Source organism: Siphateles boraxobius, unplaced genomic scaffold, assembly GCF_051911475.1.
Source record: "Siphateles boraxobius isolate OS27281-9 unplaced genomic scaffold, OSU_SipBor_1 25, whole genome shotgun sequence".
NCBI classification, from domain to species: Eukaryota; Metazoa; Chordata; class Actinopteri; order Cypriniformes; family Leuciscidae; genus Siphateles; species Siphateles boraxobius.
In genome coordinates, this window is record NW_027508866.1 from 20,219,205 (window position 1) to 20,242,612 (window position 23,408).

The 23,408-nt window shown below is 37.3% G+C and overlaps 4 protein-coding genes across 7 annotated transcripts in view; 1 reads left to right on the plus strand and 3 right to left on the minus strand.

Annotated features, from left to right (window-relative positions):
- itga2.2 (integrin, alpha 2 (CD49B, alpha 2 subunit of VLA-2 receptor), tandem duplicate 2) overlaps positions 1-16,713 on the plus strand; it is a 35,292-nt gene extending 18,579 nt beyond the window's left edge. Inside the window, exons 5-30 of one of the 3 annotated variants that reach the window (XR_013207118.1) lie at positions 1,503-1,617; positions 1,732-1,859; positions 1,949-2,097; positions 3,088-3,238; positions 3,358-3,523; positions 3,650-3,729; positions 3,818-3,956; positions 4,108-4,253; positions 4,339-4,482; positions 8,268-8,465; positions 8,551-8,681; positions 9,063-9,226; positions 9,331-9,590; positions 9,965-10,047; positions 10,448-10,589; positions 11,112-11,204; positions 11,281-11,357; positions 11,482-11,565; positions 12,657-12,759; positions 12,890-13,000; positions 13,114-13,224; positions 13,492-13,605; positions 14,095-14,184; positions 14,273-14,389; positions 14,480-15,678; positions 15,931-16,713. Coding sequence is in view for 1 of the 3 variants with exons in the window: in XM_077243047.1 (XP_077099162.1) it covers positions 1,503-1,617; positions 1,732-1,859; positions 1,949-2,097; positions 3,088-3,238; positions 3,358-3,523; positions 3,650-3,729; positions 3,818-3,956; positions 4,108-4,253; positions 4,339-4,482; positions 8,268-8,465; positions 8,551-8,681; positions 9,063-9,226; positions 9,331-9,590; positions 9,965-10,047; positions 10,448-10,589; positions 11,112-11,204; positions 11,281-11,357; positions 11,482-11,565; positions 12,657-12,759; positions 12,890-13,000; positions 13,114-13,224; positions 13,492-13,605; positions 14,095-14,184; positions 14,273-14,389; positions 14,480-14,575 (3,192 nt within the window). In the remaining 2 variants the exon portion in view is untranslated. Of the gene's footprint in view, positions 1-1,502; positions 1,618-1,731; positions 1,860-1,948; positions 2,098-3,087; positions 3,239-3,357; positions 3,524-3,649; positions 3,730-3,817; positions 3,957-4,107; positions 4,254-4,338; positions 4,483-8,267; positions 8,466-8,550; positions 8,682-9,062; positions 9,227-9,330; positions 9,591-9,964; positions 10,048-10,447; positions 10,590-11,111; positions 11,205-11,280; positions 11,358-11,481; positions 11,566-12,656; positions 12,760-12,889; positions 13,001-13,113; positions 13,225-13,491; positions 13,606-14,094; positions 14,185-14,272; positions 14,390-14,479 lie in introns of all 3 variants that reach the window. The other 2 variants (XR_013207119.1, XM_077243047.1) reach the window with 2 other exon arrangements.
- Positions 1-23,408, minus strand: part of LOC143750170 (chondroitin sulfate proteoglycan 4-like) — a 445,241-nt gene that overhangs the window by 330,522 nt on the left and 91,311 nt on the right. The gene's annotated exons all lie outside the window — the stretch shown is intronic.
- LOC143750168 (molybdopterin synthase catalytic subunit) lies at positions 16,613-20,089 on the minus strand. The gene is made up of 4 exons (XM_077243049.1): positions 19,975-20,089; positions 18,224-18,377; positions 18,006-18,129; positions 16,613-16,831 (listed from the first exon to the last, which is right to left on the minus strand). Exons 1-4 carry the CDS (start codon positions 20,087-20,089, stop codon positions 16,745-16,747), a joined length of 480 nt encoding a protein of 159 aa, XP_077099164.1. The 3' UTR covers positions 16,613-16,744.
- mocs2 (molybdenum cofactor synthesis 2) lies at positions 20,185-21,579 on the minus strand. 2 transcript variants are annotated; one of them, XM_077243050.1, is made up of 3 exons: positions 21,446-21,579; positions 21,134-21,258; positions 20,185-20,319 (listed from the first exon to the last, which is right to left on the minus strand). In XM_077243050.1, exons 1-3 carry the CDS (start codon positions 21,554-21,556, stop codon positions 20,193-20,195), a joined length of 363 nt encoding a protein of 120 aa, XP_077099165.1. In that variant the 5' UTR covers positions 21,557-21,579; the 3' UTR covers positions 20,185-20,192. The 2 variants fall into 2 exon arrangements, with proteins under 2 accessions (XP_077099165.1, XP_077099166.1); XM_077243051.1 differs by having other exon boundaries at positions 21,134-21,255; positions 21,446-21,573.

The window sequence follows — 23,408 nt, forward strand, 5'->3', positions numbered from 1 at the left end:
TACTAAATGTTCTGACCGCGTTTGTGCAGGACAAAACTCTGAGGTCATAAGGAGACAGGAACTGATGGCAGCTGTACAAAGTACACTGAAAGTGTATCTTGCCTCTATTGCCGCACATCACGATGCAGTTGACGGAAGGTCCGTGGGGAAGCAGGACCTGATCGTCAGGTTCCTGAGGGGCGCGAGGAGACTGAATCCCCCCCCCCCCCCATACCCTTTTGGGACTTATCTCTGGTGCTTACGGCACTGCATAGAACTCCCTTTGAGCGATTGCTGGCAGCAGAGTTAAAAGTCCTGTCTATAAAACATTTATCCTGCTTGCTTTGGCCGCTATCAAGGGGGTAGGGGACCTGCACGCATTTTTGGTCAACGAATTGTGCCTGGAATTCGGGCTGGCCAACTCTCACATCATCCTGAGACCCTGGCCTGGATATGTGCCCAAGGTTCCTACCATTCCCTTTCAGGACCAGGTGGTGAACCTGCAAGCGCTGCCCCCGAAGAAAGTAGACCCTGCCCTGGCTTTTCTCTGTCCCGTCCGCGCTATGTGCCTGTACGTGGAAAGAACGCAAAGCCTCAGGACCTCAGACCAGCTCTTCGTCTGTTATGTAGGCCAGCAAAAGCGAAAGGCTGTCTCCAAGCAGAGGTTGGCCGACTGGATAGTGGATGCCATCGTCTTGGCATATCAATTCCAAGACGCACTATGCCCCCCGGGTTGCGAGCCCACTCCACTCGTAGTGTACCTTCTGGCACATTTGCCTTGCTGACAGATATTTGTAGAGCTGCGGGCTGGGTGACACCAAACACGTTCGCTAGATTCTATAGCCTACGTGTCAAGCCGGTAGCTTCCTGTGTGCTCTCTTCGCATAGAAGCCAGTCAACACCGTAAGCCCCGCTCGAAGTGTCTGCTTGCTGCGCCATTCGCCTCCAATGGACTGGATACGTGAGCCATTCTTTGTCCAGTAGAGTTCCTCATTAGCCGAACCCTGTTGAGTTCTTCCACACCCCTCGGGAATGGACGTGGCGGAGCGTCTGATGCCAGGCCCAACACTTGTATGCATTGGTGGAACCCTACCGCGATCCCATATGTGTATTCTTCCACGGTACGGCTCCCTGCGGCGAGCCCTACGGGCAGGATGTGGCTTTCGCAGTGTCTCCATTTCCACCGAAAGTGCACGCTTTCCCAGTGTTATCCAGGTCTTAAAAAACAAAGATGTGACACACCTGCTGCTCATTATATGCCAGCGCTGCGAGGCAGAGCAGCTGATAAAATTATTGCATGTCAATGTGCATTGGCTCATTTTATTACACTCGAAGTAGATTAGTCTCTCAAACCTATCCCAATCAGTATGTCACGTCCGACTACGTCTCCGTTCCCTCCTTCAGGGAACGAGGGTTACATACGTAACCGAGACGTTCTTCTACTTGTGTTTTCAGTTAGTTTATGTGGGATGTCATGTGCTGAATTATTATTATATTAAGTTATATTTGTGTTTGTGTTTCAGACATGCGGTCCTCTGTGGGCTCAGCTCTGTGGAAGTCTGTATTTCTACCCAGGAATCTGTGCTGAAGTGAGCCCACAGTTTACACTCCAGTCGGTCTTTTCCCCTGCCATTCAAAGTACAAACTCACTTCCATGCCCTGTCTCTGAAAGTTTACTGGTGGGGTTAATCTCTATTGTGAATCCCCAGCAGAATATTAACATTTATGTTGCTTCGTTTCTCTTCCAAACAGCTTGTGGCACTTTTATGGACATTGCCATTGTTTTGGATGGATCCAACAGTATATACCCATGGGAACCAATTGTCGCTTTTCTCAAGAAACTTTTGGAAAACTTAGACATTGGACCTCAAAGCACTCAGGTCAGTCAAACCGCTTGTGTACAATTTGCCTAAACTGTTTTTCTTGCCTGTATTGATTGTTTACATATTTCTGATTTCGTTTGTGACAGGTCAGTGTGATGCAGTACGCCGTTGACACCTCTTTCGAGTTCTACCTGAATTCCTATCAGACAAAAGAGTCCATGATTAAAGCAGCTTCAAAAATTCAGCAGAAACAAGGATTAGAGACTAATACTTTCAGAGCCATTGATTTTGCCAGGTATGCATTATTCTGTGAACTACTGTTATTGAAATTAAGTAAAAAATATAGCCTCATCCAACTTCATATGCAGTAATTTTTGACTTTTATATATAATCTAATGTAAAAATGTAAAAATGATTTTTTACATGTACGATACATAGTCTTCTAACAAAGTCCAACAGTTGACATGCGCACATTGCAGGAGGTAGTTTTCATCTTATATCTAATTTTTCTCAAATACGAACTCCATGCCGTTGCCAACTCCAATTACCTCCATGCCGTTTTCTCCATATCATAACTGAAAGAAATTGTGTTTACTATCATGTAATGGAAATGGCAGTGGTGCAAATTACATCTTTAATATTTTTGGGGAATATTTTTTTTTTTTTTTTGTCTAACTAAGGCTAATTTGTTAGTAGTAGTAGCAGCAGGAGTAGTAGTGTTACACGTTTTGCATTATTTGACAATTACAACTTGACTGTAAAAAAAAGTTTCAGCCTTAAATTTTTCAGAACAATCAACCTGGATGTTTAAGTCATTTCAACTTAAATTACATTAAACTTACTTAAAAATTAGTTGAATCTTTTATAACTTATAAAAAATTGTGAATATTACTTATTTGGATGAGTCAAAGCAATGTAAAACATATGTTGTCATAACTTATTTATATAATATTTTACAGTGTAAACATTTTCTGCTCACAACAAATGATAGTTACAGTACTTAGATTTTTATTTGTTTCCTTCACAGATCACTTATATCTCAAGCAAAAAAATAAAATTATACATAAAAGGCATTTGAAAAGCAGCAAAAATAAAGGCATGATAAAAAAAGACAGCTTTATTTTGTTTAGTATAACAAAATGGGGAAACATTTTGATCCTAAATTGATCCTGGAACAAAACAAAAAGTACCCAAAGTTGATATAGCACTAATTGTTTTCGCACTAATTGCTTTCTTTTCCTTTTGTGGGTTTGTGTGGATGTCTGCGGGTGATTGGATCTCACAGAAAGGAGGCATTCCAGGCCAAATACGGAGGTCGCCCGGGGGCCACTAAAGTGATGGTGGTGGTAACTGATGGAGAGTCACATGATGCAAATTTGAGGAAAACAGTTATTCCGGCCTGCGAGAGCCAAAATATCACTCGCTTTGGTATTGCGGTTAGTGAAAATAAAATGATATGCAGTCCTAAGTGAAGGCATGAATTCATATCTGAGTCTTAATATTCAGTATACTGTATATGAATGTTGTGAAGAGGTGTATTTTTGCACTTTTCTAGGTGCTTGGATATTATATAAGGAATGACATAGACACAAGCAAACTCATCGCTGAGATTAAGTCAATAGCCAGTAATCCAACCGAGAAATACTTTTTCAATGTGTCTGAGGAGGCGACGCTTATAGAGATTGTCGGGACTCTTGGAGATCGAATCTTCAACATTGAAGGTTCATGATGATTATGTTGATTTTACTGTGTGTTACAAATAAATGCAAGCAATGTAACAGAAATGTGTTTCTTTACAAACATATTGTCTACATATTTTCTTTGTTTTTGTTCACTGATGTCTTTAGGTGTTGGAAAAGGTAGTGGGGATAATTTCAAACTGGAAATGTCTCAAGTGGGGTTTAGTGCATACCAGACCAGAAATAAGGTGCTGGCTTTACATGTCTGTGTATTTCCATCATTGTTTCTAGATGTGTTTTTTTCTCCTGTTGGTTTACACTGAGTCTTGGTTGTAGGATGTGATCCTACTGGGAGCAGCTGGAGCATATAATTGGATTGGGACCATTGTTCACCAAACTGGTCAGAAATCAGACATTTTGCCCAAAGCTGCGTTTGAGAAAATTTTGGAAGATAGAAACCACAGTTCATTATTTGGTAAGCATTGTACCAGCAGTATAGATAAGTTAGTTTTGTTGGAATTGCAAATTTGTTGTAATTTTTACATTAACACTGGAATGTTTCTCCAAAAGGTAGCATATTAGATTAATTCATTGTTTTTGTGTAAATTTCCCCGTCATATATTCAGGCTACTCTGTGAGCTCTGTGACTGACGGCTCGTCTGAGTTTTATGTGGCCGGTGCTCCTCGTGCCGTTCATAGAGGACAGGTTATAGTTTACATTATTGACAGCCAGAGACAACCTGTGGTCATAGATTCACAAAGAGGAGATCAGGTACATTTGACCCTTAATAACCTTGAGTTTCATTAGACAGTAAAGTCATGTTATATGTAGCCTAATTGTGGTGTCTGGTTTGCAGATCGGGTCTTATTTTGGCAGCGTTCTCTGTCCCGTTGATGTGAACGCTGATGGAGTGACTGATCTGCTGCTGGTTGGAGCTCCGATGTACATGAGCGAGGAGAAGTCTGAGACAGGACGAGTCTACCTGTTCACCATTACCAAGGTGATTTTGTATATTGTGCTTCTTTCCTTCTCTTTTTTCTGTAGTTAGCTTTACTATAACAATAAAGCGAAGGTTGTAAAAGAGATTTAAATACACTAATGCTGCATTCACACCATGTTGTAAATTACCATAATTATGAGATGTCAACATGTGACGTTCGACTCGCACTGCATCCGAAATCGAATACTTCCCTATTATATAGTAGGAGAAAAACAGTATGGCAACAGAGTAGTGTGACCCTAATACGAAATGACCTACTTCTTCCGCCAAGTATCTGAAGTGCGCATTCGATGGACACTTTACTATCCCACGAGGCCACAGGAAAGGATGTGTGAATGGATCTGAAGCAACGCAACTGACTGTAGGCTACAGGTCACACGACAGTTTCAACATGGCAGATGTAGTACGTTGGAATTTCATCAAAGAGTATAGAAGAACAAGAGGCGAAACTCAATAGAACGTTCCATTTCAACAAACGCGCCCAGCAGCAGCGCTACGCTTCCGCCATTTTGGGGTGAAAGCGCCTCGGCAGTCCACTAATGTTGATGCGTTTGCAAACGAGCCGCTCTAAAAGCCGATTCTTTGAAAAGAGCCTGACATCACTATCCACTAGCGTTTTGCTGTCGCTATTATAATATCAGCTGCTTTGTAATTTTTTTTTTTTAGTAGCCTACATTAAAGATCAAATCCAAACTGAATGATGACAACACAGAATAACGTACAATCACTAGACTAGTGATCATCAAATCCCATTTAACAGTTTATTTCATAGACTTAGACAAGTTTTCTACTTTTTTTCCCACAAAACCTTTAGTATTCGCATTACAAACACTGAATTATTGCCAACATAACAGAAAGTAAAGGACATGCTATATCAGATTAGTGGGAATGTTGGACAATATATAACAGCAATAGAATAGCTTTAAATTCAACTGTTTTTTTTCTTGTTTTTTTTTGCAGTAGCTACTATCTTATAGGCTATTAATGACCGTTAAAGCAAGACTATGTAAACAAAAAAACACAGCCGCTGTCCATCATGTTCTATAAGATCATCATGTTTGTAGCAATGATCCAGGGGATTACCCATACAGAAATGTAATATATGTCAATATTAAAGGGTTAGTTCACCCAAAAATGAAAATGATGTCATTAATGACTCACCCTCATGTCGCTCCAAGCCCGTAAGACCGTTAATCTTCAGAACACAGTTTAAGATATTTTAGATTTAGTCCGAGAGCTTTCTGTCACTCCATTGAAAATGTATGAACGGTATACTGTCCTTGTCCAGAAAGGAAATAAAGACATCATCAAAGTAGTCCATGTGACATCAGTGGGTTAGTTAGAATGTTTTGAAGCATCGGAAATACAATTTGGTCCAAAAATAACAAAAACTAGGACTTTATTCAGCATTGTATTGTCTTCCGGTTCTGTTGTGGATCCGCGTTCAGTGACGCTGCTGACGTAAGACGCTGCTGACGTGTGTCTGGTGTGCCCGGGCTTCGTTTACAGTCTGAGGGAGACGCACGCTGGAAACAAAACAATCTTCACAAACATGTCTAAGGATTTCCACACAGAGGAAGACTTGCATTTTTTTGCCCAGCCATATTTATTTGAACCCGAATACACGGACGCACCAGATACACGTCAGCAGCGTCTTACGTCATCAGAGTCACTGCGGACTCGTGAACGCGGATCCACAACAGAACCGGAAGACAATACAATGCTGAATAAAGTCGTAGTTTTTGTTATTTTTGGACCAAAATGTATTTCCGATGCTTCAAAGCATTCTAACTAACCCACTGATGTCACATGGACTACTTTGATGATGTCTTTATTTCCTTTCTGGACAAGGACAGTATACCGTTCATACATTTTCAATGGAGGGACAGAAAGCTCTCGGACTAAATCTAAAATATCTTAAACTGTGTTCTGAAGATGAACGCAGGTCTTACGGGCTTGGAGCGACATGAGGGTGAGTCATTAATGACATCATTTTCATTTTTGGGTGAACTAACCCTTTAAGTAAATTACATATATAGCCTAATGTCAGTGCCCATGTATGTCTGCTGCCTATATGAGAATTATGCAAAATTCATATAAAACCCATAGACATATATGAAACAATATAGCAAAAATTTCCGTTTTCATGTAAGTGCCATATATTTTCCCGTATATGCACATAAATGTTAAATATATGTAGCCTAAGACGCATATATGTACTTATTTCAATGCATCAGTATCACATGCATGTATGTTTACATACATTTATTAAATATGTGGGAAACAAATATGTATGTCACATATTTATACTTAATGTTTTCCATATATGCGAAAAATACTCTACTTTGTAATATAAGCAGATATATGGTATCATATATACAGTAGATTAACTCAAATATTTTCTTCACATGTTTGGACACATAAATGTTCATATATTTTGCAGGCATAGGCTATATTGTGTTCTCAGATAAGTCAAATATATGTATAGATATATGTCATGCTATTTAAAATATAACATATATGGCCATATATTACATTTTTGTATCGGTAAAAAGTACAAAATATATTTCAGGCCTAGTGGAGTTGGTAACTAAAAATACTAATAAATGTGTAAAGTTGCATAAAATGGAAATGCTCAATAAAATAAGAAAAAACTACCTCAAATGTGTATTTAATGATTGGATTAACTGTTATCTGTGCTGTTGTCCAGTGACTCCAGTTGGAATTTTCACACCAAAATGGCGGCCGCGCTGCCGAAGCGCCACCTAGTGGCTGTTACCAAAAACGCATCAGAGTTTCGCCTCTTATTCTTCGCGTTCATACTACATAGAACATACTTTTTTAGTGGTCGAACCAAATGTAGTACCCAGAGCCGGATTAAGTCAAAGGCAAACTAGGCACGTGCCTAGGGCCCGATTGGCGGGATGGGGTCCAGACAGAGGGACAAAAATAAAAAAAATAAAAAATGTGCAAAGGTCCTATCAACAATTTATTTCAATATTTATTAATTACATATTGACAGTTCGCAAAGACCCGCCCCCTTAAGTTACAGTACTTTTGTTATGTCCGACAAGCCACTGACAACACTCTGAACGTCTGAACTTTCAAATTTAATCATTTTTAAAAGAAATTTAAACAACAAATACATTTTTGGCTTTTTAATTAGCTGTGACAGATCGCTGCAGAGGCTCAGTTAGAGCTGCTCGTGAACCGATCATCTTTTCCTTCTAGTTAATTTATAGCATCAAATAAACATGAATGAACATCAGAAGGAATGTTGTTTCAACCGCGGAAAGATGTCAGTACACACTGTTTTTCAAATTCAAGTCCATCGACGTTGATCTTACTTACTCTCCTGACTACTTTGTCGGACAAAATGGCAGATGGCGGATTATGATTGGTCAGATCGCCTGTCAATCAAACGCCCTGTGAAGGGTGAATTATGATAATTCCAACACGACACGAATGCACCTTAAATGCCACCAAATTCAAAATGTTTGGTGTTGGTAAGATTTGTTTAATGTTTTTGAAAGATGTCTCTTATACTCACCCAAGCTGCATTTATTTGACGCACAAAGTTAACAATTTCAGACAAGATGGACATTTAAGGGATCATATATCACTTATTACACAACTTTTCATCACATAAATAATGATGGGCATATGATATTGATTTGAGATACTTATTAATACTGATTCATCTACCTCTAAATGTTGTGACATTTTAGAGAGCCGCGTAATAATTTAATTATTATAACTTTATTATTCATTTAATTTTTTAATAGGGTATCTTAAGTAACCAGGGTTTTTTGGAGGGTTCTCAAAAGAATGCTCGGTTTGGGACTGCCATCACTGTCGTCCCAGATCTGAACCTGGACGGCTTCAGTGACGTGGTGGTTGGTGCCCCATTGGAAGCCAATGGCCATGGTGCCATTTACATCTACTATGGAGACAGAAAGACTATCAGAAAGCAGAGCTCACAGGTAGAACAAAACATTTCATTGAGTTTTTTCAGCACATAAAATGTAATTACATGTGCCAAAATTCAGAATATTTTCACAAATTTAGAAAATTATTGGAACGAAACTGGACCCAGCGCTGAAGTACTTTGGCCGTTCTCTAGACGCCAGCGGAGATATGAATGGAGACTCGATCCCAGATGTCACAGTGGGGGCTTTTGGGAAAGTCGTCCAACTCTGGTGAGAATTTGAACCAATTGATTTTTTTTACAACTTTGCGGGATGTAAAACAGACCGATTAGATCGTCCCATGTAACAGGAGACCATGCTTATTTGTAATAGTTCATTAATGGCCTACCTTCAACAACTGAGTGAAGTGTGTAACAGCTGCATCGACGGCCTCAGTCATGGTGGGATATCTGGATATGTTTGTGGCCAGGGAAATGATCGCTCCAGCTGTCCTCTGGAATCCCATTTTCACCTCAGCAATTCTCTAAGCATCAACTTTCTGTGGGACTCTCCTGTTTGTTCCAAAACCCATAAATCGATTGAACGGATGAGTTTTAATTGATCCATTCTTAAACTCATAAATATATATATATATATATATTGTGGTTTTAGGAGTAGAGCAGTTGCAGTGGTCACAGCCAAGGTTTCCTTCACCCCTGATAAGATCAGTATCCTGAGTAAACCATGTCGCTACAGTGGGAGGCAGGTGTCCTGCTTCAAGGCTAAAGTGTGTTTCAGCGCAACATTTAAACCAACGAATCCACTGGGCCCAGTGGGTAAGGATACTGATTCTGGTCTGGGTCATATATATTTTTAGGAGATGTACACATTTGGTCAGAGGAAGTAATGCATTTATTTAAACATCCTTTTATAAAAACAGATATCAAGTACAACCTGACCCTGGATGCTGACCTGCAGTCTTCTCGGGTCAGCCCTAGAGGTTATTTCAGCAACTTGGATCGGGTCCTCCAGAAAGACATCAGCGTCTCTGCGCAGGACATGTGTGAAGAGCATGATGTGTATGTGCAGGAGACCCCTGACCTCGTCAACTCAATTGCTTTGCGTGTGGACGTAGTTCTCAGCTATCCAGACGCAAACCCTGTTCTAGACGTCTTCAGTCCCAATGCGTGGGAGTTTTTTGTGAGTGTCGCGAGAACCAAAATTTAAGTGCCTGTGGTTTACTGTGATGGGCATGTGTTAAGAAAAAGGGCAGTTAATAAACAAATGAATCAACTATGTCAGGGGATTTCTAACCTTTCAATAGGGGCGTCAATTGGGTATGGAAGTTGTATGGCAGTAACTACAGTATTTCTTGGCTACAGTAGTAGTACTTTAATTTTTTTAATCTATCAAATTTTCCATGGAACTCCCTGAACCCCAGTTTAAAATCCTCTGACTTAGGCTATTAAGAATAGAAGAATGCATTATCTTTGTTAAGGAAACTCCTTAATTCCTAAATCCTATCCTAAATCCTAAATCCTAAAAGTTTATCTCTGGGGTTTGGTTTGGTCCAGATCCCATTCTCAAAGGACTGTGGCCAAGATGAAGTTTGCCTCAGTGACTTGGTACTGAATGTGGAGAGTGAAGAGAAACATGGGTAAGATTCCTTCAAGCATATGACTTAAACAAGACAGAAATGTTAATAAATGATTTCTTATAAGGAAATTTGAAAGGATCTAATTAACTAGCACCCAATTTCTTTTGTGAAAAGTTTCGATTACACATCCATATAAATTTCTTACACTCTTAAAAATTAAAAATAAAGGTTCTTTATTAGCATTGAAGCTTCCATGAAGAACCTTTAATATTTCATGGAACCTTTCCATACCATAAGAGGTTCTTTAGATGAATAAAATTATTTTTTGCACACTATGAAAAAGGTTCTTCACTGAAAGGTTCTTTGAGAATACAAAATAGTTCTTCTATTGCATGGCTGTGAAAAAGAGTGAAAAAATACAAGTATTTAAAGTGTTTATTATTATTATTATTATTTCTAGCAAAACTCCACTGGTGGTAAGCCAGAACAAGAGAAGACTCTCCTTCACTGTGACAGTGATGAACAGGAAGGAAAATGCCTACAATGCACGGGTGACAGTCAGCCACTCCAGTAACCTGTTCTACGCTTCTTTTACACCACTGGTACTTTACAACTAATCTAAACAATTCATTAATTATATTCTACTTGACATCATCAGTACCATATATGATTGTGAAGAGAATTTTAATAAAACCGGGCAGGATTCAGGTGGTGCTGTGGCAGGTTACGGCTCACCAAATTCCTGTTTCACCCACAAATTTATCTCACCAAAAGATTCTACCCATAATTTAAACTTTGGGATAGTTCACCCAAAAATGAAAATTCTGTTATTAATTACTCACCGTCATGTTGTTCCACAACCATAAGATGAACTTTTGTTAATCTTGAAACACAAATTAAGACATATTTCATCGAAAATATAAAATATCTTCATTTGTGTTCTGAAGACGATTGAAGGACTTACGGGTGTGGAAGGACATGAGGCTGAGTAATTAATGACAGAATTTTAGGTGAACTATCCCTTTAAGTGCAACATATACTCTGTACTGTATTTGTGTTTTACTTACACAGCACAGGCATGTTCTTGTGTTCAAAACAGCTGTTTTTGCTTTCTGATATTTCAGATTGATGGAACAGAGGTGAAGTGCACTCTGATGAAAGATTCAGACAAACTCACCTGCCAATTGAGTTATCCAGCCCTAAGGACAGACCAATCGGTGAGACATACATCTGCTAGCATTCGTCTTCAGATCCGACTGATATGATTTTAACGATTTTGTTACTTTTCCTCAGGTTACGTTTGTGGTAAACTTTGACTTTAACTTGAATCGGCTTGAAAAGGATGCCAAAGTTGTCTTTGAGGCTTTAAGGTAAATATAGAAATTAAGAAAAGTTCAAATATGTGACAGTTCATAGCTTAAGATCCACAGGTTTAGTAATGTAAGGAGATGAATTAATGTTAATCAATGTTTGATTGGTTTATTTGCGCTGCAGTGACAGCACAGAGGAAACTCCCGCTGATAATATTTTCCATAAATCCATTCCTGTCCAATACAACTCTGAGATCATCCTCAGCAGGTCAGACAATACACCCCTTTTATAACATTACAACATTACCTTTATTAAACACCTATCAGGAATGCCTGATTCTGATTGGTCAGCTGTAGCATTCTGCACTGCAGTCTATTAAACGTTAGCAGTGCTAGTTTCATTTTTCTTGAAAAGGGTTCCCACATTTCAGGAAAGCATTAAATGATATTGGAGCATTTAAAATGTGTGATTTCCACACTTGGAAAAGTCATGGAAATTAATACAATATTAAAAGGTCATTGAAAAGTTTCAGAAATTAAAACTGTCAGTGTACATTTTTCTACCTCATTTTAAAATAATGCCTTCTGATAAAAAAAAAGTGCTCTTTGTTACTGTGATCTCGATAAAGGGAATTTTTTTTAAAAAATCCTCTAGTAATCATACTTTACTGTAAAGATATTTTACTGTACCGTAAAGTAAAAAAAACTTTTAGCATTTAAAAAAATAATTATCCTGCAGACATGCTTTAAACTGATCGAAAGTGCCATGCAGTTAAAACATCTAAAATAAATGCTGTTATTTTTAACTTTATATATTTATCACAAAAAAAAGTATCACAGTTTTTACAAAATTATTAAGCTGCATAACTCTTTTCAACATTGATAATAATAAGAAATGTTTCTTATTAGAATGACTTCTGAAAGATACTGAAGACTGAAAATTGCTGAAAATTCAGCTTCGATCACAGGAATAAATTACATTTAAAAAAACAGAGCAATTCAACAGAGCCTAAATATATTACAATAGAAAACAGTTACTGTATTTTAATATTGCTGTTTTTACTATATTTTCGATCAAATAATGGTGAGTATAGGATACTTTAAAAAAAAAAAACATTAAAATATCTTACTGATCCTAAACTTTGGAAAAGTCATGGAAATTCATGAAAGTTAATTGGTTATAAAGTGTGGGAATCCTTCTTGCGAAAAATAGAGTAACTTAGTAATTGATATAACCATTATATTTCTGTTCTGTTTTAAAACCTCTTTTAAAATGATGTTGAGTAATTCCACTATTTCTGATTGATATCCAGTTAAATACAACATTTTAACATCTTTATTATATTCTATTTTTTTCAGAGAATCAAACTTAGATGTTTATTTACTGGAAAAAGAGGAAAATTTTGCAACCACAGTAAGGGGTTACAAGGACATCGGCCCAGCTTTTAACTTTAATTTAAAGGTGAGTTCATGTTGTAGTGAAATGGATAAATCCTTCAGGCTGTTCACTACCACCATCTGTTGGTTTGCTCTGAAAAGGAAGTTCATGGTAGTGATTCAGCCTACTAATGTGAGTGTATTTATTTCTACAGGTTTCTACAGGAACTGTCCCAGTCAGCCTGGTTTACCTCAATGTGTCGCTGCCAAACAGCACTAGAGCAGGAAATCCCCTCCTGTACATAACCAGCATTAAAACTTCACCTGTGAGGAGCAATAACAGTTTATTTTACACCCAATGTATTTAATCATCCATATATGACTGAAAGCAGTGTCTGTGCATGTGGAAATGATTTGACGATGATATTTCCTGCAACAGGCTGAAAAATTCCATTGTACTGACAGCAATCTGATCGACCCATTTAAGATCAGTCAGAAACCTTATCCAGCCCGATTCACTGAGGAGAGTTTTAGAGGAACAGAGGAACTGGTCAGTGCTTGATCTAATATTCTCCTGAAATCCAAGAAAGAGAAAAAACATTCAGTTGTCATTGTTATTGATTGCGACACACAAAGGAAGTAATAATGAATGAAGGATGAAACCCAGAAATAATTATTTGTGTAATAATGTTTTTAATTCGATCTAGATGTTGATTTGCAAGTCAAGATGACTAATTCTGTCTCATGATTACAAACAGGATGTCTTGAAATTTCCATCCGCAAAGCCATATAACCGTATTGATCATCTGTTCACCAGAACTGCAAAACGGCCACATGTCAGTTTATGCGATGCGTCTTGAAGGACCTGGAGGAGAAGAATGATTATTACCTCAATGTAACTACAAACATATGGAATGGCACCTTTGCAATGGTAAGTGTAATCACAATATTTTTCTCATACAAGTGTTGGGGTTAAAGTCCACCTGTAGTCAATCATTTTATCCCTTAAAACTCATCTTTGATCACCAAAATTACATATTTAAATGCTTTTTCCTTGAAAAAAAATGATTCATGCCTTAAAATACTTTGAATGTTACTCTACACACTTGCTTCATTTAGTATACGCTGTTCTATGAATATGCAAATGAGCCCCACCTCCACTCACTCACACCAGCTCAGAGATCCACTCGTTGACGATCACACGTTGATCTGATTGGTTACAAGGTAGTTTGTGACGTCAGAAACACCAGAAAGCAGTTTTAAGGAGAAAAGATTCTGCAATGGTGCATGTTGACTTGTGAATTTACACATAGTTTGACTTAAAACATAATAAAAACACCACATAGACATATAAACAACATTAAAAGCTTGATTTTCACCACTGGGGGACTTTAACAATGTGTTTGTTTGCCCATTCAAGGCTGATTTCCTGTACGTCGTGCTCTCTGTGACAGCTGATATAGAGACGCCTCAACCGGACCTACTGTTCATCGAGCAGAAACAGCTGAAGGTATTGTCAAAATACAGCAGGATCATTTGAACACTTTGCCTCAAACGTCATTACCCATGTCGAGACAATTGATGTGAATTCATTGCAGGTTGAAGTCAAAGTGAGCCAACCTGGAGCTAAAGGGGACGTTCCTGTGGGCGTCATTGCAGGGAGTGTTATCGGCGGTCTGTTATTATTGGCTCTTGCTGTCGCATTGCTTTGGAAGGTGCCTAATTTAGCTTTTTCCTCACAATGTCTTTTCAGCTTACATCTTGTGCCATTGTCTTCCTTTAAAAAACAATATGTTTATGTTCAGCTTGGGTTCTTCAAGAGGAAGTATCAAAAGCTGATGAAGAACGAGGAGAATGGAGGGGAAGATCAGGAACTGAAGGAAAACAGTGAGGCGCCCTGAGAGATCGGCTGAGACTCATTTAAAGATGTCACAGGTTTCTCCCTGACACAAATGTCCAGAAAAGGGTTAGAAAGAGTTAAATAATGAACTGGAAATTGCCGGTTTGATTACAATGCATTAACTGACAACTGGTATTCCAATCCCATTCATTTCTCATATGCTTTTGCTCTGCTAGCGGGTGTATCTTTTGGCAGTCTTACCACTTCCTCTGATTAGTTTAACTAATCTTTTTGACTATTGTGACTTTTGATTATTGATGTCATATGCTGGCATATGAGAAAACATGGACCTTTGAGTTCTTATTTGAACCCATTTGATCATTTGTTTTATAGCCGAGTACGAAAATTACCAAACACATAAGGCTCCGATATATTTCAAGCAAAATCGGGAGTTCGAAACAGCTTGCTATAGCGAACTCACCGGAAAAGTTTGTTCTGACTGGTAAACACCTTCCATTGGTCCGTGGCGATTATGTAATAGCCGTGACTCCGCCGTCTTTGACGTGGAAATACTTCCGTTTCATTTCTTCTGTTGTACAGTCCTTGTAAAAACAGGAACACACTGGAGAGTTGAAATTCTAATTAAGAGACGCATAGTATTTTCATGTTTAATACTGTAAAGCTGCTTTCTTTAAAGCAATCTATTGTTTAAAGTGCTATATAAATAGCATGACTGGAGTGCTGAATTGCAGAGCTTGTGCAAAAATCCACATCACTATGATCAGATGCTTCAAGTCTTGTTTTCTCACCGCCGTCATTTTTGTTGTTTATTTTGTTGTTGAAAGGAAACCTTGCAGCACATATTTACATATTCATCTAATTATGTTCGCTATTTTTTACCCCTAAGCCAAGAACGAAAAAGAACTTTGCCTTGAGTATATCGGGGACTTTATGTTATGTGCTTTATTTTATCAGTGAAGCGTTTACAAAATCATAGTAAAACCATTTCAGGAATAACATAAAATAAATACAATAGAATGTAAATGTGTCATGGCCAAAGCAACACACTGTAAAACTCTTTCTGTAAATTCTACACTTCTGCCACTTTTGTCCGTACTATGCAAGAATCATGAGCAAATAACTAAAGTAATAAGCAGTGCTACTGTGCATAAAACATCAGGGAAATGTACTGATACTAAATGAGAAAAAGTTAGTGAATACTTGCACTAATTAATCAAGTTAGTAATAAGAAACAATGCAGGCAACACTTTTAAAAAACTTAACATTGTATCTTACATTATATACTACCCGGCCAAAAAAAAGTCATGTTTGGATTTAAATAAGCAAGATATTACAAGATCTTGACCAGAAATTGATGCACCTCTCAATGGAAATAAATGTTGTTTCCATCAAGAGGTGCATCAATTTTTGGTCCAGATCTTGTATTGACAATGCAATAGTCCAGCACTCTGTAAAGTCTCCTCCAGCACATCCCAAAGACTTTACATGAAGTTAACGTCTGGACTCAGAGGTGCCAATTCATGTGTGAAAATATTCTTCATGCTCCTCACAACCGTCTTTCAAAGTTTGATCCTGATGAATCTTGACATTGTGATCCTGAAATATAGCCATGATGCGTCTTCCTACATGGTTGTCAAAGAAATGAAAATCTACACACTCCATCAATTAGGGTTAGAAAAACAGTTGCAAAACATATAACATGCTAGAAACATTGCAATTATGATTCAATCATAAACTCTTTTAGCACTTGCCTATTTAAATTTAAACAGCGACTTTTTATTGTGGGCCGGGCAGTGTATAATGCTTTTGTTAATAAACACTTGAAAACTTTGAAATGTCTCGGAATTACTGATAATGTTAACTTTTATTTAATGTTTTGAAATGACAGTTCATATAAATAAGTAGGTATGATTTTGTATTAAGTCAGGGTTTAACTTCTACTGATGGTGTGACAGGAAAAGAGGCCTGTCTAATCAAAGGCAACATAAGCAACAAATATTTTCCTTTATGTTTACATTGACCTGGTACCTTTGTAAAACTTTCTATTCTTTACAACAACAACAAAAAGAGAAGAATATACTTGTTTGATGAAAATCTGTATTTGTGTTTCATCAGGTGTTACAGGAGAACTTGAGCTTTGTATTTTTTTAATAAAAAAAGTCTTGATGCTTCACGTGATTTACTGTAGCCTATTTGCTCATTTAACAGTTCAACTTTCCTTGGAATCTTTTCCATCATCCGCCCACAAACACTCCTTGTTCTCTTTCCAACAAGACTGCCCAGACTCATATATTTCCTGAAAAGAACAAAATAATTACAAACACGTTGTAAACAATTGCACAAGAGAAATGATTACACTTTGATGGCAATAATTAACAAGTTACAAGCTATTATATAACGATATTTTCGGTAACACTTTATTTGGGTATCACTTAATTTTAAGGTGACAGTCTCACATTACTACATGTACTCAATTACAAGTAACCATTACCGTAGCTCTAAAGTTAATTAATAGTACTCAGTACTTATTTGAGTAAGTACAATGTAACTATGTCACCTTAAAATAAAGTGTAACCATAACTTCTTAAAATTTCCACAAACAGGGCAGACTGTCATGTCTTATAACTTTAAAACTTAATCAAGTTAATTATACTTAATAGATTTTTGTTGTGACAACTATTTGATTATATACTATTAACCTAGCATGAAAACTAGTTGGACAAATGGCTGTTTTCTAAGTTTTTGACCTTCTCAACTGTATCTAATAATTATAACCACAAGTCATGATGCACACTCACTTTATATTCAAGTTATTGCATCAAAAATGTTTAATGAAATAATTCTAATGATTAAAATGTAACCATTGCCCTGTTAAAAATTCCTTAGAGTATCACTTAAAACTACAACATGGAAGGAAGACATAACTCATTTACATAAATAGTATCAACTGCATCAATCAACCTTATTACTACATTTAGAAAGGAAAAGTGATTCATTCATTATAGTCCAAAACTTACTGTTAGCTTAAGTTTATTAATAACTACCAAAAAACGTTTGGCGCAAAACTAGCTAGTGTCTATTGAGAAACATCTGCAACCCTGTTACCTATTCAGGCTACTTTATTTACATTTTACTTTAAGTCGCATCAATTGTGTCTCTTTAGTGTTTAAGCTTGTATTGCAAGAAATTAACATAATCAAACAAATTGGTTTTATGTGACGCATTATGGTTTTCAAACCTCCTATCAAATGTAAGAAGGAAATAAACATTTATTTTGACCTCCTGAAGCTGACAAATAGCATTTACTGAAGACTAATCACAAAAACAGTTTTTTTTTTGTACCTTATTCATTCTCTAGTCCAGGGTAACACAGAAGTCATGAATTTCGTCGTTTTTTTATCAAAACATCGGTAAAAAAAATATATAAATATGAAAGGAGAGTTTTTCAAGGCTACTAGGCATGTTCATACCTTTTTCCAGATTGGTACAGTGGCTTTGAGTGTGTCGATGCCGTACTTCACCGCCTCCAGGGACTCACTTCTGTGCGGTGATGAGATCCCTATTATAACACTTGCTTCTGTTATAGGAACCACACTGTGGACAGAACAGGGAAAGAACACAAATATTCTTTAGATGTAAAAATGTCAAGCAATGAACTCTCATTATCTAAACAAACTGCGAGACTCACCCAAGTCTATGTTGTATGCTGATATGTCTGACGCTGGGCCACTTTGTCCTGATGTCACTGCAGATCTTCCTCAGTTCTGACTCTGCCATTGGAATGTATGCCTCATATTCAAGCCGTATTACTTTCTTCCCCTCAAAATTATCTCTGGTAGTCCCTGAAAAAGGAGATTACATTCAAATCCTTCATTTCACCCTTCTGCTCTGGATATGCTTGTTGGAGGGATCAGGGTCTCCTCGACATAGATGTTACCTTTGCATCATGTGACCAACTAACTGTTTTAACCTTAATATTGAAATAGACCAAGAAACATGGGAGGCCATTCTGGACAGGGTTCACTCCTAGTCTCTCTGTGCACGTCATGCTCTAATACAATGCAAGGTGGTTCATAGATCCCACTGGTCTAAATGCAGACTTGCTCGGATGAATCCAACCATTGATCCAGAATGTGATCGGCATCACTTGGGACCAGCCACACTAACTCTTATGTTTTGGACCTGTCCAGCTCTCTCCTCACTTTAGGGGTCAGTATTTGATTCTCTTTCAGCTGTAACCTCAGCAGATATTCCACCATCACCTAATGTGGGGCTTTTTTGGGTGTTGCCCGTCGGTCCTTCACTTTACACATTTTGTAAAGCGATGTCTAAGATGTCTAATTTGACTGAACTGGAAGAGCCCTCAGCCACCATGTCAGGCATGTTGGATAAAGAATATATTTCAAGAAATTACGGAAAATTAGAGAGAGAAAAATGTAGCCGCCTAACAATATTTTCATTCAAATTTGTCAGCCATTTCTTGCATGTTAAAACTCTCCAGCTTGACCTAGACTCCTCCGTTTGACACATAAACTTTTAGGCTTCAACGTCGGCCATGAGGGTGAGTAAGTGTTGACAGAGTTTTCTTTTTTGAGTAAACTATAAATTTAATGGATTTTTTATAAATATGGAAATATGAAACCATTTTTTTTATGAAATGATACTATAAATAAGAAACTAAAACTGCCAGTAGGTGGCAGAAAATGTCTAAATGAGTTAGTCTGAGTCATTCATTCATTTATTTATTTGATACGTTCAAACGGATGATTCGTTCAAAAATGAAGTAAATGGCTCTCTTTATGAATGGGCCATTGAATCATTGGTTCACCCGACTGATTCACTTAATACACGGATTCATTCAGAAACTAAACAATCCTATGTGTTGCTCGAAGATACATCAAAAGCTATTTTCATATTTTTCTAAAACAGATATAATTGTGTCATATTTTTTGGACAATATTAACTTCGTATTTATTGAATTGTTGTATAAAATCAATATCACATTTGACCTCGTCCAATTCGGGACAAAAACAGCACTCGTGTGATATTGCTATTTCATTTCATATAAATGTGAGATAAAAACTCATACAGGGCATTTTTTCCCTGATATCTTGAATTTTAGGGTCATTCTAACTGAATTCTATAGGCTCCATCACACAGTGAGCTGTTGTTGGCGTGTTAAAGGCCTTAATAATAGTAATGCGTTATTTTTCCCCATAACTAAATAATTCAATTAACATGTTAAATCGACAGCCCTATTATTTTGTTTTGTTTTATTATTTATTTATTTTATTTGGGGGGGGGTGCTCTCTCAAGCCTTTTTTGTAATGATTTTGTGTTTCTAAAATGTTTAAATTAATCATAAACAAAAAAAATGATATGCATCTGTAAGAAAGCCAACTCTAAACAGAAGCAATGATCCAACTACAAAAGACTGACCAATAAACAGAGATATAGCACCACAGGAGGGACACGTCACAGATTCAGAGACGCCATCAGCAGAAAGCTTGTCCGTCGTGAGTGTAATTAGATCTTGACCCTGATCTGCAGCCATACCTTAAAAAAACAGAAAACATTAATTACATTTTTTTATATATATATATACAGATATACAGACAGGTAGGAAATCAGATTTGATGCTCACCTTGGTAGTTGGTTTACCCTCCACTAAGGGGTGGTATGATGGCCACCTCGTCTCCCTCTCTGAGGGTCAAGGGCTGAGCACCTAGAGGCACGTACTCCTGCCGCACTGCCAGGACCACCTGATCCCGTAACACAGACAGTCTGGCAAACAGGACAAACATGCTCTCAATATAATCTCATCAGTTTCAGAACATAACGAATAGAAAATAAAATAAAAATTAACATATACTCAATCAGAAAAGAATAGGTTAAAGCAGATCATTTGTTATTCTAAGCATTATTTATATGATTTAGACTAGAGCATGTATAGTACAATACAATTTAAACAAGTCTTCAGAAGGCAAAGATCAGACACTTGTTCATATGCATGAAATATTTGACACCGCAAATACCCAATATTATTACATGAACACACACACACACACATATATATATATATATAGTTCTTCAAAACATCTCCATTTGTGTTCCACTGAAGAAAGAAGCTCATTGGTTGAAGAAAATTAGGGAGATTAATGTGTGTGTGTGTGTGTGTGTGTGTGTGTGTGTGTGTGTGTGTGTGTGTGTGTGTGTGTGTGTGTGTGTGTGTGTTCATGTAATAATATTGGGTTTTTAAGGTGTCAAATATGTATAATATACAACTTCACATTGTTATATTGTTATTGTGTGTGTGTGTGTGTATATATATATATATATATATATATATATATATATATATATATATATATATATACACACACACACACACACACACACACACACACACACACACATAATAACAATATAACAATGTGAAGTTGTACACTGCAAAGCAGCGCAACGTATGAACAAAGTCTCTGGTTGTTGGACTGACCGCATCTGTTTGATTATAATGCGTCGATCACTTGCAGTGTAAATATCACAGGTTTAAAAATCCTACAAAAGTATTAGTTGTGAACTTGTGATAATAATTCACCTCGGATGTCTGGTCTCCAAATCCTGCCACAGCTGAAGAGAAGTTATGTTTGACGGAACAGTGATGATCTCCGCTTTAAGTCCCGTTAATTCGGCACTTTTTGCAAAGTACAGAACCGACACCTGCTTAAAGCGTAGATAATGGGCTATTATGACAATATGGACAATTTCGTAACTGTTGCCAAAACATTCAAGTTTATCGAAAGTCATTACGTGATGTAAATGTGATTAGTTTTGTATTTTTGTTTGCAGGTGATTGATCAGAAAATGCAATATTATGTAATACAATGTAATATTTCAAAAGCAGACTTACCTCGGTATTCATGTATGTACAATGGCCGGACACGCATGTAAAGTTCAAACACTCACAGCGCGTGCTACTGCTGTCAGCTCGAGCTCGCCTTCCACACAGCCCGAATCCCATTGGTTCTGCTTCAGGTCAGCTGACTCATGGGCAGGAAGATTATGCTCATGCTTTGTTTATTCAAGAATTCAGTCAACCTTATAAAGGCTTACATTTTTATTGTATAAATTCGCACTTTTACTGCTCTATTATGTATTCTATAAGGTTTTATCCTATCCTTATCCTATTTCACCCGTTCCTGAAATTAGCTCCGCATTTCCATCATTCACCGGCAGATGTCTCCAAATCCAAATTCACATGTCTAACTGGGCCATTCACCAAACCCATGCAGTGTTATTAAAATATAATGTATAAAGCACTTTCTTAATGGTTACTATATTTAGAGACTCGTGTAAAACACTACATACATATATGATATTTATAAGCTTCAAGTATACAAGAAAAATAAAATAAAAACAACGGATCAAACGCACGTCTCGCCATTATTAAACAGCCGATGGCTGTTGTTGTTCAGTAAGACGATTCTGTGTGGCATTCGATCAATCCAGTGACATCTCTAACCACAGACCACAGCTGTGCAACGTATGTCCCCGTTTCACAGTGATAGTTATTAACAACGTGTGGTAGGAGACACTTGCAGAGTCTTGCATTTCTCCCAGTTTTCCGACAGAGGGACAGCAAAGGCAGTGGCTACCTCAGACATATCTGGCAAGCCGATTCAACATTTATTTCTTAAAACTAGTATCTATTTTATGTTACCAGAAGGTCTACTAAGTCGACATCAAATCAAAATTGACCATTCTTATTTTTTTTAAATAGTAGGCTATATTGCGTATTTAGTCAATTAAATGATTTATTCATATCATTTTTTTAAATCCATGTACCCTAATATTTAATCAAAATAACTTCCCGTCCCTCTTGAAGCTCATCTCTTCTCTGATGATGTGTTTACTGGCAGGAGGGGAGGGTAACCTGTCACTCACATGAGATCCACCAATAACAAACCACAATCCAATCAATTCTGGACAAAATCAAGTCATGCCCTACATTTGTTCTTGTTCGAGAAGCCGTTTAAATTGGCTTAACATTGCTGAACCACAATCCTTATTCTGTATTCAATGGCAAATATGTCGGACTAATTGAAGTCACTTTTCAGTATTAACTAAGCAAATAGGGAATAAGTACTACACTTTAAAATAAAGGTTCCTAAAGGGTGTTTTCATATAGCGATGCAACAGAAGAACTATATTTAGTTCCTCAAAGAACCTTTCAGTGAACAGTTTTTAAAAGATTAATTTCTTCTGAGTGTTATGAAGATTTTAATAAGATTCTGTGTATGTTAACGGTTCTTCATGGAACCACAGAAGCCAATAAAGAACTTTTATTTTTTAAAGAGTGTATATCTGATAAGAACTTATTTGCATGGATGTAACACCTAAACACCTGGTCTACACGGCAAGTTCACAACGTCAGCAGCGTCACAGTTTGTCGTGTCACGTCACTAGTTGTGTAGATGAGGTGTAACTCAACACCCTGATTGCTTCCTTTTGAAGGAGGATTTGTTGTGCTATATTTACAGGTTTGACCCTGAGGAGGACCAAACAACTGTCTCAACTATTATTAGAATGACCGTATCCTTGAGTCTATTATTACCCTTCAGAATTCACAGTAATAGACCACTTTAAAAGATTAACGCTTATCGTCCAAACTAAAATGGATGGAAAACTGTCTGGATCTATTCAAAGCAGAGGACTCAAATAGTTCATATGAATCCCTCAGCACAGAGATGCTGTTGCATTGATAGACATATTGTCTATTCATATTGTTTGGTTTGCTGTACAAACAGCTATATTCACTGATAAAGTGTTAACTAATTTTGTTTTAAGTGATATTTATAGTAATCCAGTTCATT

Excerpts from the sequence above, each read along its gene's own strand:
- mocs2 (XM_077243050.1), bottom strand. The coding sequence starts at position 21,556 with ATGGGATTCGGGCTGTGTGGAAGGCGAGCTCGAGCTGACAGCAGTAGC. Across the intron at positions 21,259-21,445 it reads GTACATACATGAATACCGAG|CAGGTGTCGGTTCTGTACTT; the intron begins GTAAGTCTGCTT and ends CTACGCTTTAAG. Across the intron at positions 20,320-21,133 it reads TTGGAGACCAGACATCCGAG|ACTGTCTGTGTTACGGGATC; the intron begins GTGAATTATTAT and ends CCTGTTTGCCAG.
- LOC143750168 (XM_077243049.1), bottom strand. The coding sequence starts at position 20,089 with ATGGCTGCAGATCAGGGTCAAGATCTAATTACACTCACGACGGACAAG. Across the intron at positions 18,378-19,974 it reads TGCTATATCTCTGTTTATTG|GGACTACCAGAGATAATTTT; the intron begins GTCAGTCTTTTG and ends CTCCTTTTTCAG. Across the intron at positions 18,130-18,223 it reads AGCATACAACATAGACTTGG|TGTGGTTCCTATAACAGAAG; the intron begins GTGAGTCTCGCA and ends TTCTGTCCACAG.